This window comes from Leptinotarsa decemlineata, unplaced genomic scaffold, assembly GCF_025532065.1.
Source record: "Leptinotarsa decemlineata unplaced genomic scaffold, Ldec_3_MD MMD2_P_RNA_scaffold_2, whole genome shotgun sequence".
NCBI classification, from domain to species: domain Eukaryota; kingdom Metazoa; phylum Arthropoda; class Insecta; order Coleoptera; family Chrysomelidae; genus Leptinotarsa; species Leptinotarsa decemlineata.
In genome coordinates this window covers 16,480,106-16,495,193 of record NW_027412529.1, presented here as the reverse complement: position 1 = coordinate 16,495,193, position 15,088 = coordinate 16,480,106, and the positions used below count along the sequence as shown (strand labels likewise).

At 35.0% G+C, this 15,088-nt stretch overlaps 1 protein-coding gene across 2 annotated transcripts in view; it reads right to left on the bottom strand.

The window, feature by feature from the left end:
- The window catches only part of LOC111511719 (fatty-acid amide hydrolase 2), a 159,060-nt gene that overhangs the window by 21,319 nt on the left and 122,653 nt on the right, over positions 1–15,088 (bottom strand). For both annotated transcript variants that reach the window (XM_074184268.1, XM_074184259.1), the window contains exon 2: positions 2,449–2,668. In XM_074184268.1, coding sequence (XP_074040369.1) covers positions 2,449–2,668 — 220 coding nt within the window. The remainder of the gene's footprint in view (positions 1–2,448; positions 2,669–15,088) is intronic.

Sequence of the window (15,088 nt, the reverse complement as noted above, 5' to 3'; positions counted from 1 at the left end):
AGCCTGATGTAGTCCTTCTCGACCACCAGAGCAAGACGATATTTGTCGTAAAGTTTTCAGCTCCTGGAGAGAAGAATATCTTCCGAAAAGAGAAGGAAAAACGGATAAAATATCGAGATATTCTCTTCGAACTCCGCAGACTCTATGCAGACCACTCTGTTGAGATGGTTGTTCTGGTTATTGGAGTCGTGGGTGAAATGATGCTCTTTCTACTCTTGAATCTTAAAATCATACCGGCTTGCCGCACTAAGGCAAAAATCTTAGCCGGCAGATGCAGAAGGCTGTCATTCTTGGCTCACTGTGCTTGTTCAGGGCACATTATTCTCGGACCCAATGATCACTTACCCCACGGTGTAGAGAGTGGTCGTTGGTTGATAATGCTGGCGCGCCCTCCCGAATGTATCAGGGCTTCGGGGGATAGGGCCTGACTAGCGCAAACTACGGTTGAAAAATAATAATAATAATAATAATGAACGCCTTTTATTGTTATTCGGAAACAGTACATAAATGGTTCATTCATAGACTTTTAGCGAAGTCTAGCTCAAAGCTATTCTACTTAACCAATAGAGGGACAGATTGATTCAACTAGTTTTCCTCTATTTTCAGTATTTTGATATTAAAACGTGTTTTAAAAAAATGATTTGAAGCTTTAACAACTTCTAATTATCATATGCGAGCGCTTTCGATAGCAGGCCGTGCTATCAGGCTGTGCTATCGAAAGCGCTTGCATACAATAATTAGAAGTTATTGAAGCTTCAAATTCTTTTTGTGACCTCGTCTTAATATTATGAAGTAATTGAACTAATTATTATGCCTGATCGCATAAATAGGTATGCTTACTGCTTACCAAGTAAATGATGCTTCAATTTATGTTACAACTTATTTATTTTATATTTTTGTCCATTGAATAAAATTTATAATATATTAAAGAAGAAAGTAATACAAATCATGAAATTATGGAACAAAAATTAATTGGAGCCCCGGGGCGACTTCATTGATTCCAGTGGCGCATTTGCATTTTCAGCTGCAGGAAAACCCGGAAAAACCTGCAGCACCACATCATCTGAAGATCTTGATCTGTCAATATCCTCTTTTTCATTTAACAACACGAAGGGTGTCCCCAGAGGCTCCAATTAATTCAAGACATCGCCAGAACACTTAGTGACACGACTATCGTCAAACTTAAACCAGTCCGTTTCGTCTTTGACCAATGCGTAATAATGACCCGATTCAACGCCAGAACCGCAGTGAACAATGACTGCATGAAGAATATAATATATTATACATATAATTTGAATTCATCAGGCAGAGTAGTGTACATTTGAAAGGCATTGAAGACAAAATACCTTTGAAAAAATGCAGATTTGTGCTGAGGCATGGACAGGGTAGATTGGTGTCTGATATTTTGCGAATGTATTTTGAATCGATGAATGAATTTATTGATAAATGCTGGAGGGTAAGGACCATTTAAAAGTTTGTTAGTGAAAGTACCCATGTGGAGCTGCCTTCTATTGTACATATTGCGCCAGTGGCATTCAACAATTTTATCTGAAATATGTTCATGTTTTCTGATACCATAAATCAGTCTTGCGCAGCTATTTTGCACTTTTTGTATACTATGCTTATATATTTTTGTCAGGCATGGTCCATAAAGGAAATTACAATAGTTGAAGTGACTGAGGACAAGTGATTTACACAACGTTCGCTTCATTTTTAGGCTAAGAATATGACGATTACTGTAAATAAATTTCAGAGATGCCAAACATTTACTAATACGATTTTGTATGTGCTGAGAAAAAAGCATGTCTGTATCTACTACTAAACTGAGATTTCTGGCTGAATCACAGATTTCCAATGGAGTATTACCATTTTCAAGATTAAAACAATTCTTCAATGTAAGTCAATAACGATTCAATATAATATTTTGGATTTTTCAGAATTGAGCTTCAAGTTGTGTTTTTCTTATGATGCCTTGATTTTATTCAATTCATTGTTGATGATTACTTCTGCAGTCTCGAAATTTTCAGTACAAAAACTGAGATAAAGCTGTGTATCATCTGCAAAAGCTTGAACTTTACACTGTTCTATTCCATTTAAATATCTGCAGTATATATAATAAAAAGTAATGGGCCCAGTATAGACCCTTGCGGGACACCTGAAAGAATATGAAGTTCGTATGAGTACGAATCATTAGCCAATATTCTTCGAGAACGTCTGATTTATTATCAAAGCCATAATATCTCATTTTATCACAAAGCAGTTCATGACTAATGGTATCGAAATTCGATGGGCATATGCTCTTTCGATGCCAATTTTTTTGCAGCCCATCTGACACATTTTTTTACTTTACACTAATATTGCTACTTGATTGAACAAATTCTACTTACAGAACTGATGATAATAATATAAATTCCGCCTAATGATTGAATTATTTCTTGGAAAACTGACCTTTGATTGAAATACAGTCTTTGGTTGTGAAAGGAACTCCCAAGAAGGGTTTCTCCTGGGCGAGTTTTTCTTCCGGTATAACTCCAGACTTGATGAGGTCGTCGACGAGTTGGGCCTCCTTCTTTGCTTCCTCGAAACGTTCGGCGACTACGCAATTCAAGATCGGATTCACTTCATTTATTCTATCTATGAAAGACTGCAACACTTGAGAGCTGGTTATCTGAAAAAGATGTTGATTAGAAATACAACAATTTTACTCACAATTCAAATATGATTTGTCATATAAATACTATCTATTCCTCTGCCTACCATACAAACTTAATTGTCAAACGGTTAGACGGCAACCCACAAGTCCAACATAATAAATTATTCTTACATACATACATCTTGAAATTGTAAAATAACAAAAATTAATTGGCGCTATGGGGCGACTTCATTGATTGCAGTGGCGAATTTGCTTTTTCAGCTGCAAAAAAAACCCGGAGAAACTGCAGCACCGCATCATCTGAAGATCTTGATCTGCCAATGTCCTCTCTTTCATAATATAGGGAGTCTCCAGAGGCTCCAATAAATTCAAGACATCGCCAGAACACTTGGTGACACGACTATCGTCAAACTTAAACCAGTCCGTTTTGTCTTTGACCAAGGCGTAATAATGACCAGATTCAACGCCAGAACCACAGTGAACAATGACTGCATGAATATTATAATAGTTTTTGGGAAAGAAAATTTTTGGCTTTCTACTACTATTTTGATACAAAAAATTGTGGGAATCTTCCAAAGAAAGGAAGGAAGTAATCATTTTGAAAATAAGAAACTCTATACATGGATGTGTAGATCATGCAAAGAAGTAACTTTCAGACACAAACTGGAAGGAAGCCCTCCTGAAACAGCTACTTTCATATAAACATTGAATTACACGAAAGAACATTTTTTTTTCGAAACAAATACTTTTATATGAACACTGAATTATACAGAAGATACTTTTCTCTACTCAGTTAGTATTCCAAACATTCGTTATGGAATAAAATCAGATAGCATTCACAGGAGTTTTACTTTAAATGAATGGTAACACTGTCATCCTCACTGGCAGACATCGATGTTTCGCCGTAAGACACTTGCCTCGAGGCTCTTCAGTATCAAATTGGATAACAAAGGTATGTATTTTCAATAATGTTATCCAATTTGGTACTGAAGAGCCTTAAGGCAAGTGTCTTACGGCGAAACATCGATGTCTACCAGTGAGGATGACAGTGTTCCATGTAAGTGCAATTTTTTTACCATTCATTTAAAGTAGAACTCCTGTGAATGATATCTGATTTTATTCCATAACGAATGTTTGGAATACAAACTGAGTAGAGAAAAGTATCTTCTGTATAATTCAGTGTTCATATAAAAGTATTTGTTTCGAAAGAAATTTGTTCTTTCGTGTGATTCAATATTTATATGAAAGTAGCTGTTTCAGGAAGGCTTTCTTCCAGTTTGTGTCTGAAAGTTACTTCTTTGCATGAACTACACATCCATGTATAGAGTTACTTATTTTCAAACTGATTACTTCCTTCCTTTCTTTGGAAGATTCCCACATTTTTTTGTATCAAGATGGAGAAGTAGAAAGCCAAAAACTTTCTTTCCCAAAAATTATTCACTCCTAAAAATATAACCCCTTCAATTCAAATTATAATTTGAAGAGTAAGAGTTTGGTGCTTCCGTCAGATTTGAGTCATGTTTGAAGATCATCAGTGTTATCATTAGATTGACTGGTGCCTCAGATATACTTGTTTTCTTATAACAGTCAGTTAGTTTGGCGCATGTTTGGCAATACAGTCGATCATCACCTGTTAAAAGTTCCATTTTCAGATGATATAACAATAAGCTCTGTACGGACTGGTTATTAGTCACATTTGGAAACGATAGTTGAAGTTCCAGAGATTCATAAACGTTTTTGCTACCTCCGGAACATTTACTATAAAGTAAACAAGTGAGGATTTTTCCAGCAAAAGATTTATAAACACAAGACGAGATAGACTGTACGGAATCATTCAATTCAGAGCGGTCATGAGTATTAATTCTGGCATTTTTTTGCTCACGAAGAGTATTCAACAACAACCCCAAGTCCCCAAGACTTCGGAACAATCCTCTTGTTGCCCTAACGAGTATCTAGTTGACTTCAAAGACTCCAGGAAATCGGTTGGTGGGAAAGATGAAACATTCTTACGAAACTGGAGCTGCATGAACAGGTGTCTGAGTTTGATGAATAAGTTAGAAACATTCTCGTTCATTGTTAAAACGTCGTTCTTGAAATTCTTCGTCATGAACAACACTTCTAAAATGCTATTCATGTAGCAAGTGTTTCCTAAATTATCTAATCCAGTTTTCTTCTGAAGATTTTCAGGACAACTCTCTACTGATTCGTAAGGAAGAACATGTTTCACAGAATCTGCATAAGAACCATTTCTCAAGCTGCAGTCGATCCTTCCAAGCGATGAAGGTTTTCGTAGATCGATTCGGCTCTTACTTCATGAAGCTCTTCCACTGAAGGGGAACCAGAACCACGAGGACTGTAACTCATATTTGATAAATTGATGGATGTAGCCGATACTACGTGGTAGGAGATCATCATGAAAAATGAGAAATGGAATTGAAGGGGTTATATTTTTAGGAGTGATGAATTTTTGGGAAAGAAAGTTTTTGGCTTTCTACTACTCCATCTTGATACAAAAAAAGGATGAGAGAATCTTCCAAAGAAAGGAAGGAAGTAATCAATTTGAAAATAAGTAACTCTATGCATGATCTACACATCCATGTATAGAGTTACTTATTTTCAAATTGATTACTTCCTTCCTTTCTTTAGAAAATTCCCTCATCCTCTTTTTTTTGTATCAAAATGGAGTAGTAGAAAGTCAAAAACTTTTTTTCCCAAGAGAGAAATGAAACTTTCGATGTTTTTAACCACTTGTGTTTTTAACTAACGTTACTGCAGTTTCGTCCTATAAGGACATTTTCAAATAATTACAATAAACTGAAATTAATTCATGATGTTAGACCTTGTATATCTACTGTAGGTAATAACAGAGGTCTTTGACTTAATTGACTACCTGAAATTTGTTTACCTGTGATAATGTGGATACGCTAACTTAAAAACCGGTGAGTAAAGTAGATCGATTTGATCATTTAGCAGATTAAAGCCGCAATGATTTTCCAAGGATTCCAAGTAATTGACTTTCCAACTCTTGCTTGCATAGTACAGAATAACCATATCGTTTAGATTCGGGAACTTGTGATTGCATCCCAAAGAATGGTTTGAAAACGTCGAGGTATTTTTAGCTAGTCTGAAGGACCTTTCATGTTCAGCATGACCGTTTTGTGAAATTTCGACTACATTGTCCCACATAAACACTGTTACACGCCGGACACTTAAAGCTTATAAACTTCACATTATCTTTGTCAGTAAAAAAGAAATTATATAACCTGGTATGTGATCTGAATTGTTTTTGTTGACAAAAAACCGCAATTGTCTTTGGTCTTTCACCAAAATATGGTAGAGTTACAAATTTCTTGATTTCTGATTTGGGAGTAAATTAATCTGTAAGTAAATTTGAGACTTTGTTTTCTGACAAACTTCTGGATTGTGTCTGTGTTGAAACCATAAGTAGGTCCTATCTGCCGGTGAAAATACTAAGATTGACGTTCTTGGCTTCTTGAATAGGAGGGGGGTTCAGCTATATCATAAACAATTGCTTCCGTAAATATGGACGCATTTCAGAATTTTACATGTATATTAGTATTTCACTTTGTTGGGTCTCCAAAACTCCAAAATATCCTTAGAATAGTCCAAGAAATAGTCCCTTAAACTTTTGCTGCATGTTTAATAAATACCCTGTATATCACATTAGAATCAGTGGCAGCTTTATGAAAAGTTTTTCAATAATGTAACACTTTCAACGAAATGTTCGCTTGTTTCTTAAAATTCACTAAACATACCGCTATTTTGTAGGTGATCGAAAAACAGTTAACGCTGAATGGTATATGAAAATTTGTTTGCCAAAAGCCTTCGACGATATTTAAAAAAAACCTGAAACGTAGCATCATTCTTCATCATATCAACGTGAGTTTTCACAGAGCGGACCAAACAATCGATTATTTGAAGAAAAAACATCGTATTGTTCTCATATTATTCTAATTTATCGCATGAAAACTTTTTTCTTATCTACGTCAAACAAGAAAAATCATGCACAGGGATTTCCATTGCGCCAAGTAGTTGTTGAGCCTTTCAAAATCATTTTTGATATAATATCAACTTCAGAGTGGAAAAACTGTTTCGAGAATAGGTTTGAACGTATGTAAAAGTATATATTATCCAGAATTTTTTTCTTATGTTTATAATAACTTACAAGATGTAATAACTTCCAGAGTAGACAATTTGTCAAGTATTATTCTCAAAGATTGTATTTTTGCTTTGATGAACCCCTATCTTCAAGTTGACCGTCAAGTATTATTCTCAAAGATTGTATTTTTGCTTTGATGAACCCCTATCTTCAAGTTGACGGTCAAGTATTATTCTCAAAGATTGTATTTTTGCTTTGATGAACCCCTATCTTCAAGTTGATGGTTTCTTCCTGTAAGATATTCATTATAGATACACTCTGTATGTACATCGAGCGGTGGTATATTGTTTTTACGGGAATGTTAAACTACTTTTTTGTATATATTTTTTTATATTGACATTCCAGTCAGTGGGAAATAGAATATGAAAAGTGAAACATCTTGTTTGATTATTCCAGAACAAATATTTATATTAATATTAGGTGTGAATATTCTGAGTTCCATCAAATTATTGAGTTCAGTATATTACAGTGGCGACGAGGAAATTAGTGGTGAATTCTGTCGGTGGTATGGCAGATAAAATAATGCAGTATACCGGTCACATTCAGGAGTTTTTACCTTCAGTGTCGGACTGGTCGATTTATAAAAAACGTTTGCAAAACTATTTTACGGCAAATTCGATCATTGAAGAGGATCGTAAACGTGCCATACTTTTGAGTCTTTTAAATGAAGAGGCTTATAAGTTATTGTATGATATGTGCATTCCTATGGAGCCCGAAAAAAAGTCCTATGCGGAAATATTAAAAATGATGGATGGACATTTTCAGTCAGTAGCATCGGTGTTTTCTTTTCGAGAAAAATTTTTCGAGTCAAGGAAAATTACAAACGAAACCCAAGAGAATGGGCAGCCCGTTTGCGAAGTTTAGTGTCCAAATGTGAGTTCGGAGGTGCTGTGGAAATTGAAAACGCGTTAGTGAACCGTTTTGTAATAGGTTACGAAAACGGACATGTGAAAGATAGGTTGTTTGAAGAAAAAGCTACGGTGTCATTTTCATCGGTAGTGGAAATTGCTTGTTCAAAAAGTGCTAGTAAGCCATCTTGCTTTAGTGCTGTAAAGAAGGAACCGGAAATTTATTTCAAGGCAACGCATGCCGCGCATGCTCGCCCTTCCACGTCTAAGTCAGCTGGGCCACAAACAGGTGAGGTCAACAGTTCCAGCGGAGGAAGAAAAAAAGTTCAAGCAGCAGGAGGGAGTAAACTTTCCAAATGTACTGTTTGCGGCCGTCGAAATCATGTATCAGATAAGTGTTTTTTTAGAGATTGCTATTGCCATCATTGCAATAAAAAGGGCCATCTAGCCCCATTGTGTCCAAATAAAAAATCTTTAAGCAAATCATCGGCCGGGAATAATTTTTTAGAATCAGAAGAATTTTCTTTATTTAATGTCGATGGTAAAACTGATCCAGTACTGGTTGATTTATTCATAGATAATAAAAAATTTACTTTTAATTTAGATACAGGTGCTAGTTATAGCGTAATATCTGAAACATTTTATCAACAAAATTTCATCGGCAAATCCATTCAAAATACAGAAAAAGTATTTAGTCTGTATAATGGTCAAAAAATATTTCCTTTAGGTTTCATAACATGTAATATTACATATAAGGAAAAATTTGCCACTTTGAATTTTTTCATAATAAAAAATGGGGGTCCACCTTTACTGGGGCGCGATTTCTTTAATCTGTTTGATCTATCAGTTTATAATTTAGAAGGAGTAGACCTCCCCAAAGATTTAAATTTTTTATTGAATAAATATAATAATTTATTTTCACCGGGACTGGGTAATTTTAATAAAGGCAGAATTTCAATCAGATTGAAATCGGAATCTACACCTCCTAAATTTTTCAGAGCACGACCATTGCCATTTGCAATGCGAGAAAAAGTGGAGAAAGAACTAGAACGCTTATTGAGCTTGGGTGTTATACAACCGATTGATTTTTCGGAATGGGGAACACCCATTGTTCCTGTTTTGAAAAAAGACGGTTCTGTGCGTCTCTGTGGAGACTTTAAAGTCACTGTTAATCCGTTTATTGAGGTCGATTCTTACCCGTTACCCAAAATAGACGATTTATTTGTTCAGTTACAAGGTGGTGTGCATTTCACTAAACTTGATCTCTCTAATGCATACCAACAAGTTAGTTTGGATGAAAAATCCAGGGAACTCATGACAATTTCTACTCATAAAGGATTGTTCCGGTACAACCGTGCTCCTTTTGGAATAGCGAGTCTTCCGGCAAAATTCCAGAAAATTCTAGAAACACTTCTGCAAGGTCTTAGTGGTGTAGTTTGTTTTTTAGACGATATTTTAGTTACTGGAAAAGACAGACATGAACATTTATTTCATTTAGAATTAGTATTATCCAGACTCCAACAAGCAGGATTAAAACTTGCTTTAGGCAAATGTCAGTTTTTTAAACCAAAAATTACCTATTTGGGCTATGATATTGATCAAGAAGGTTTACATACATCTGAAACAAAAATTTTTGCTATTCAGAATGCGCCTAGGCCTACCGACCTAACCACATTAAGATCTTTCTTAGGTTTGATAAACTATTATGGCAAGTTTGTCAGAAGTTTGTCAACATTGTTGCATCCATTATATAATCTCTTAAAAGAAAGAACAAAATGGGAGTGGTCGGAGGACTGTGAATCTGCATTCATAAAAGTAAAAAATATTTTGTCTTCGGCACCAGTTTTGGTACATTATCAACAGGAACTACCCTTGCGCCTTATTACGGATGCAAGTGACTATGGAGTGGGAGCATTGATAACACATGTAATGTCTGATGGTGTTGAAAAAGTCATCGCGTATGCTTCAAGAACATTATTAGAAAGGGAAAAAAAATATTGTACCTTAGAAAAAGAAGCATTAGCGATAATTTTTGGATTATGTAAATTCCATAATTTCCTATGGGGAAGATTTTTTACCTTAGTTATAGACAACAAGCCATTGTCATATATTTTACATCCAAATAAAAGTATACCCCAGTTTGCAGCCAATAGACTGCGCAGGTGGGCACTTTTATTATCGGCTTATCAATATAATATAGAAGTAGTTCAGTCCGAGGAAAACAAGGCGGATGTTTTATCAAGACTTCCTCAAAGCATAGAAGAATCCTCTGTTGAGGAGGTAGAGTTAAATTACGTGACATATTTTTTGGGGAATGAACATTTTCAAATTGACTTTAAGATAGTTTCAGAAGCCACGGCCAAGGATGAAATTTTATCTTTAGTTATTAAAAAAATCAGAGAAGGTGGGATTTGGCAAAATTCAGATGAACGTTTGCGAAGTTATTACAAAATTCGAAACGACTTAAGCATTGAATCAAATTGTTTGTTGTGGAATAATCGTGTAATCATTCCAGCAAGTTTACAGGCAGATGTTTTAAGAAGTCTTCATTTATCCCATATGGGCATCATTAAAATGAAGAGCCTCGCTCGTTCATATTTTTGGTGGCCTGGCCTGGATCACAAAATTGAAGAAATTTGTAAATCTTGCGAAAGTTGCTTAATAAATAAAAAATCTCCCGATAAAGCAAAATTACACCATTGGCCATTTCCTAACAAACCTTGGTCTAGGATCCACCTAGATTTTATGGGACCTTTTCTTGGTAAACAATTCTTAATCATTTTAGATGCTTTTAGTAAATGGATCGAAGTTTTTCCTATGACTTCGATTACTTCGAAATTGACAATTGAAATATTAAGATCTTGTTTTGCCCGTTTTGGACTTCCTAACCAAATAGTAACTGATAATGGTACTACTTTTTGTTCGGTAGAATTTAAAAATTTTCTGTCGAAAAATCAAATTACGCATACCACGAGTCCTCCTTTTCACCCTTCCTCTAACGGAGCGGCGGAAAATGCCGTCAAAACAGTGAAAAATGCACTGAGAAATGCTTTCGGCAAAAATAGGAATATTTGCATTAACTTGGCATTGAACAATTTTTTATTCGATTATCGAACAACTCCGCATTGCACTACCCAAGAGAGTCCGGCGAAAATGTTATTAGGTCGTGATTTGCGAACTCGTTTTGATATCTTGTTACCGAAAGATCAAACAGAGATAAGAAATCGAGTGTCAGTGGCACAATATAATGAAAAAATGTATCATAGTGGTAAGAGATTTTTGGTGTTCGAACCCGGGAAGAAGTGACAGTGCGGGATTACCGAAAACAAAACTCGAGAGAGTGGATAAAAGCGGAAATTGTAAAGAAAATTGGCAAAACAATATATGTAGTACGAGTGCCAGATTTAGGTAATGTACAGTGGAGACGTCATTTAAACCAAATAAAAAAAATTCATTTTCGTTCGTCTTCAATAACAGAAAATATTAAAAATGAGGAACATAGTTCAAATGACGGACAACCAACTGTTTCTTTAAATAGTGACAATTTAGTTAGCAGTAGACCAAGACGATTAATTAAACCTCCAGATAGATTAACTTATCAATAATTTTTTTTTTAATAATAATGAAATACAACTTTTTATTTTTTTTTAAGGGAGGAGATGTAAGATATTCATTATAGATACACTCTGTATGTACATCGAGCGGTGGTATATTGTTTTTACGGGAATGTTAAACTACTTTTTTGTATATATTTTTTTATATTGACATTCCAGTCAGTGGGAAATAGAATATGAAAAGTGAAACATCTTGTTTGATTATTCCAGAACAAATATTTATATTAATATTAGGTGTGAATATTCTGAGTTCCATCAAATTATTGAGTTCAGTATATTACACTTCCAAAAGTTTTCGGGAGGTATCCAACTACAAATCATTATATCAGAGGCCGGCAAGTAGTTTTAGGTGGGGAGAATTTTGATGACGCGACGTCCAGAAAAAAAAACAACTGATAAAAATTAGGTGCTATCTATTTATTTATTTTGATTTCAAATCGAATTCTGAATTATAAAACCCAAGACCTAAAATTATTGTGAGAAATTACACCGACGGTCTTGAGTCAGTTTTTCATAGTTTGGTTCTCGATAGGATCAGCAAATTTGAAGTGTGTCTACTAGGTGGGCGTCCGTTAATCTTGAACGATATTTGTTTTTCAAAAAATAATTCTTTGAGAAAGATGTTTCACATACACATGTCGAGCCAAACATAGTCACCAAATAATAAGTATTAACAGAGATATTACAGTTTAAAGTAGACTCATAAAAACGGACAAAAAACGTTTGAAACAACCTTATATTAAAAATGAATGAATATCCCCATCGAGAGTTGCTGAGGCGCTACTGAATGAGAACATGTTGAAAATAACACTTTATATAACAATAGCCGATAAACTGTCACTGATTAGAATTATCATAGTGAATTGCCCAATGGAAAACTTTTGGAGTAATTGCCCAAGGTGAACAATTACTGATAATTTTGAATGACAACTTTGCTGATAAAATGAAAGGGGAGATATAGGTAAATATCTAGTGATAAGCATGTTTATTCAGCACTGAATTATTCAAATAAGGTATTTGGAATATTGGCGATAATTTGTTCTATTTCTAGACGTTAAAAAATGTGTAGGTCAAAACTATTTTCCAAGTCTGTTGGTCGTGATCGGCAGGTTTTATACCCTACGTTTCGTCTACGACTGTGGCAGACATCAAGGGCGAAGTGCTCCAGTTGTTCTCACAACAGATATTGAGTATCTGATGAAAGTTCACCAAAATATATTTTCTAGAAAATTCGGAACTGGATGGAAATTAATTGTAATATCTAACGAATCATTACTATTATTTTATAAGGGGATCTGAAAGTTTCCGTATGGGTCAATTATTCGAGAATATAGGGCGATAGAAAACTAAAGAACCACATACCAGGGGTTAAAGATTTTTTCCCACCTTCCCGAGGATGACCTTTGATTGGATCGTGCAAGTTATTTGTATTATTTATTTGAAACATCAATAAAATTCACATATGAGTTAGAAAACGAAGGAAAACTTCTATTTCTTGACGTTTTGTCAATGTGGAAAGCTAGAATACGATGTATTCAGGAAGGAAACAAGCACTTACAGGTATATTCCTGACAGTTCATATCACTGTGGACAGCATAAATGTGCTTAGCTGAATTTTCTTTTCCTCTCACACATGACAGATTTACAAAAGAAAAATGGACTATACAGGAAATAGCAGTCCGTAATGGTTTCTCGAGGGGTATTGGAAGAAGGAAGGAAAAGTTTATGTTGAGAATGAACGAAATTTTGACTTTTAGAAACGACGAAAACCAAGATGAATATAGGTAGGAAGGTGGTATTTAAAACAAGTCATACCCTCCCTACAGAGCCTTTTAGGAAATTCAAAGGACAAAGTCCAGTATTCGGAAAAGTCTGGAATTTACGAAATTAAATGTAAGGACTGCGAATAAAAATATTATGGGCAGACTAAAAGATCAATCAAAACAAGATATATGTGGATGATATTTTCGCGATATTCAATACCAAAAAATCGAATATTGGCGACTTTGTTTCCATTTTAAATAATAGATGTCCATCAATAAAATTCACGTATAAGTTAGAAAATAAGAGACAACTACCATTTCTTGACGTTTTGGTAATGAGGAGCCAATATGGACGGTTAGAATACGATATATTTAGAAAAGAAACAAGCACGTACAGGTATATTCCTGACAGTTCACATCACTGTGGACAGCACAAACGTGCTGGGTTGAATTTTTTAGTGCATCGTCTTTTGACTTTCCCTCTAACACATGATAGGTTCACAAAAGAAAGACGTACAATATAAGAAATAGCAGCCACTAACGGTTTCTCGAGGGGTATTGTAGATGACATAATAAGGAAGAAGAAGTTTCGGTTAAGAATGAACGAAATCTCGACTTTCAGAAAGGACAAAAACCAAGATAAATACATCTCAGTTCCATACCACCAATATATGAGGAACTTTAGGAAGACTTTCAAGGAATTAGGTATGAAGGTGGTTTTTAAAACAAGTCATACACTACAGAGTCTTTTGGGAAGTCCAAAAGTCGAGAATTCTGAAAAATCTGGAATTTTTGAAATTGAATGTGAGGACTGCGATGCAAAATATTATGGACAGACAGAATGATCTATTAAAGTAAGATATGAGGAACACATAGCACACTTAAAATATGGTAGACCAGAAAAATCAGCAGTCGCAACAAAACAATTCTATAGACTTTAGTTGATTAAGATTAGCTAGACAAGTTACCAACAACAGGCATCTAGATGCCTACGACAGTGTGGAAATAAGTAAACCTTACAATATTATAGATAACGATAGTGAACCAATACCTAATAGTATACTATATAGCTTGTTGAAATAATATTTCAATTATTAGACTTACCCGACTATTAGATAAGGCCCAATTGTAAAATCAATTCAAGAGTAGTAGATAAGGCAACATTGTGAAATTAATTTGAGGAAATTGAGACGCAGGTACCTAGCAGAGGTATCTATGGTATAAATAAGGACAATATTGTATGATTGTATGTAAACTTAGTTTGATCTTCCTCTTGAAGATGATCATTTGGTGATTGAAACACGTGACGAGGTGTTAAAAATAACGGTTTGGTGTTGGGATGAAACTCCAGTAATATTCATTACTACAACAAAGGTTCCAAACAGTGAATCATATTGACCTATGGATAAGGAGTTGGAAGATATGGTGGTTTTAGGAGCTGTTGAAAATAATCCCAAAACGTCAACGCGAAATTTGAAAATATCAACAGGCCTAACAAGAAATAACGTTAGGATGATTTTGAAAAGACACAAATTCAAGCCGTACAGGACCACAAGAGTTCAACAACTCAGACCAGGAAGGAGATTTTGAACGCCGTTTGGCTTTTTGCCAGTGGTTCCTGAAAAGTTGTAACCAAGTGCGTGATTGTTTGTTAAATTGTATTTGAACAGACGGCATTTTCAACTGTCACAATTCTTATACTTGGGTAAACAAAATCCTCATTCTATTGTGTAGCAGAAAAGTCAAAGGAGATTTCGATTTAGTGTGTGGGCATGTGTTTTCAAGAGTAGAATTATCGGCACGTTCATTTATAATGACACTATCACATCTCAGGAGTATTTAGAAATTTCAAGGCAAAATATTGAACCTCTTGTTGATGAATTGCTACTAATGGAGCTCGGAAAAATATATTTTCGACAAGACACGGGTTTCGCCTCATAACACTGCTAGTGTCATTAATTTTCTGGCTCCAAATTTTGGTGATAATTGGATAGCCAACCAAGGACACAACCGTTGGCCGACCAGGTCAC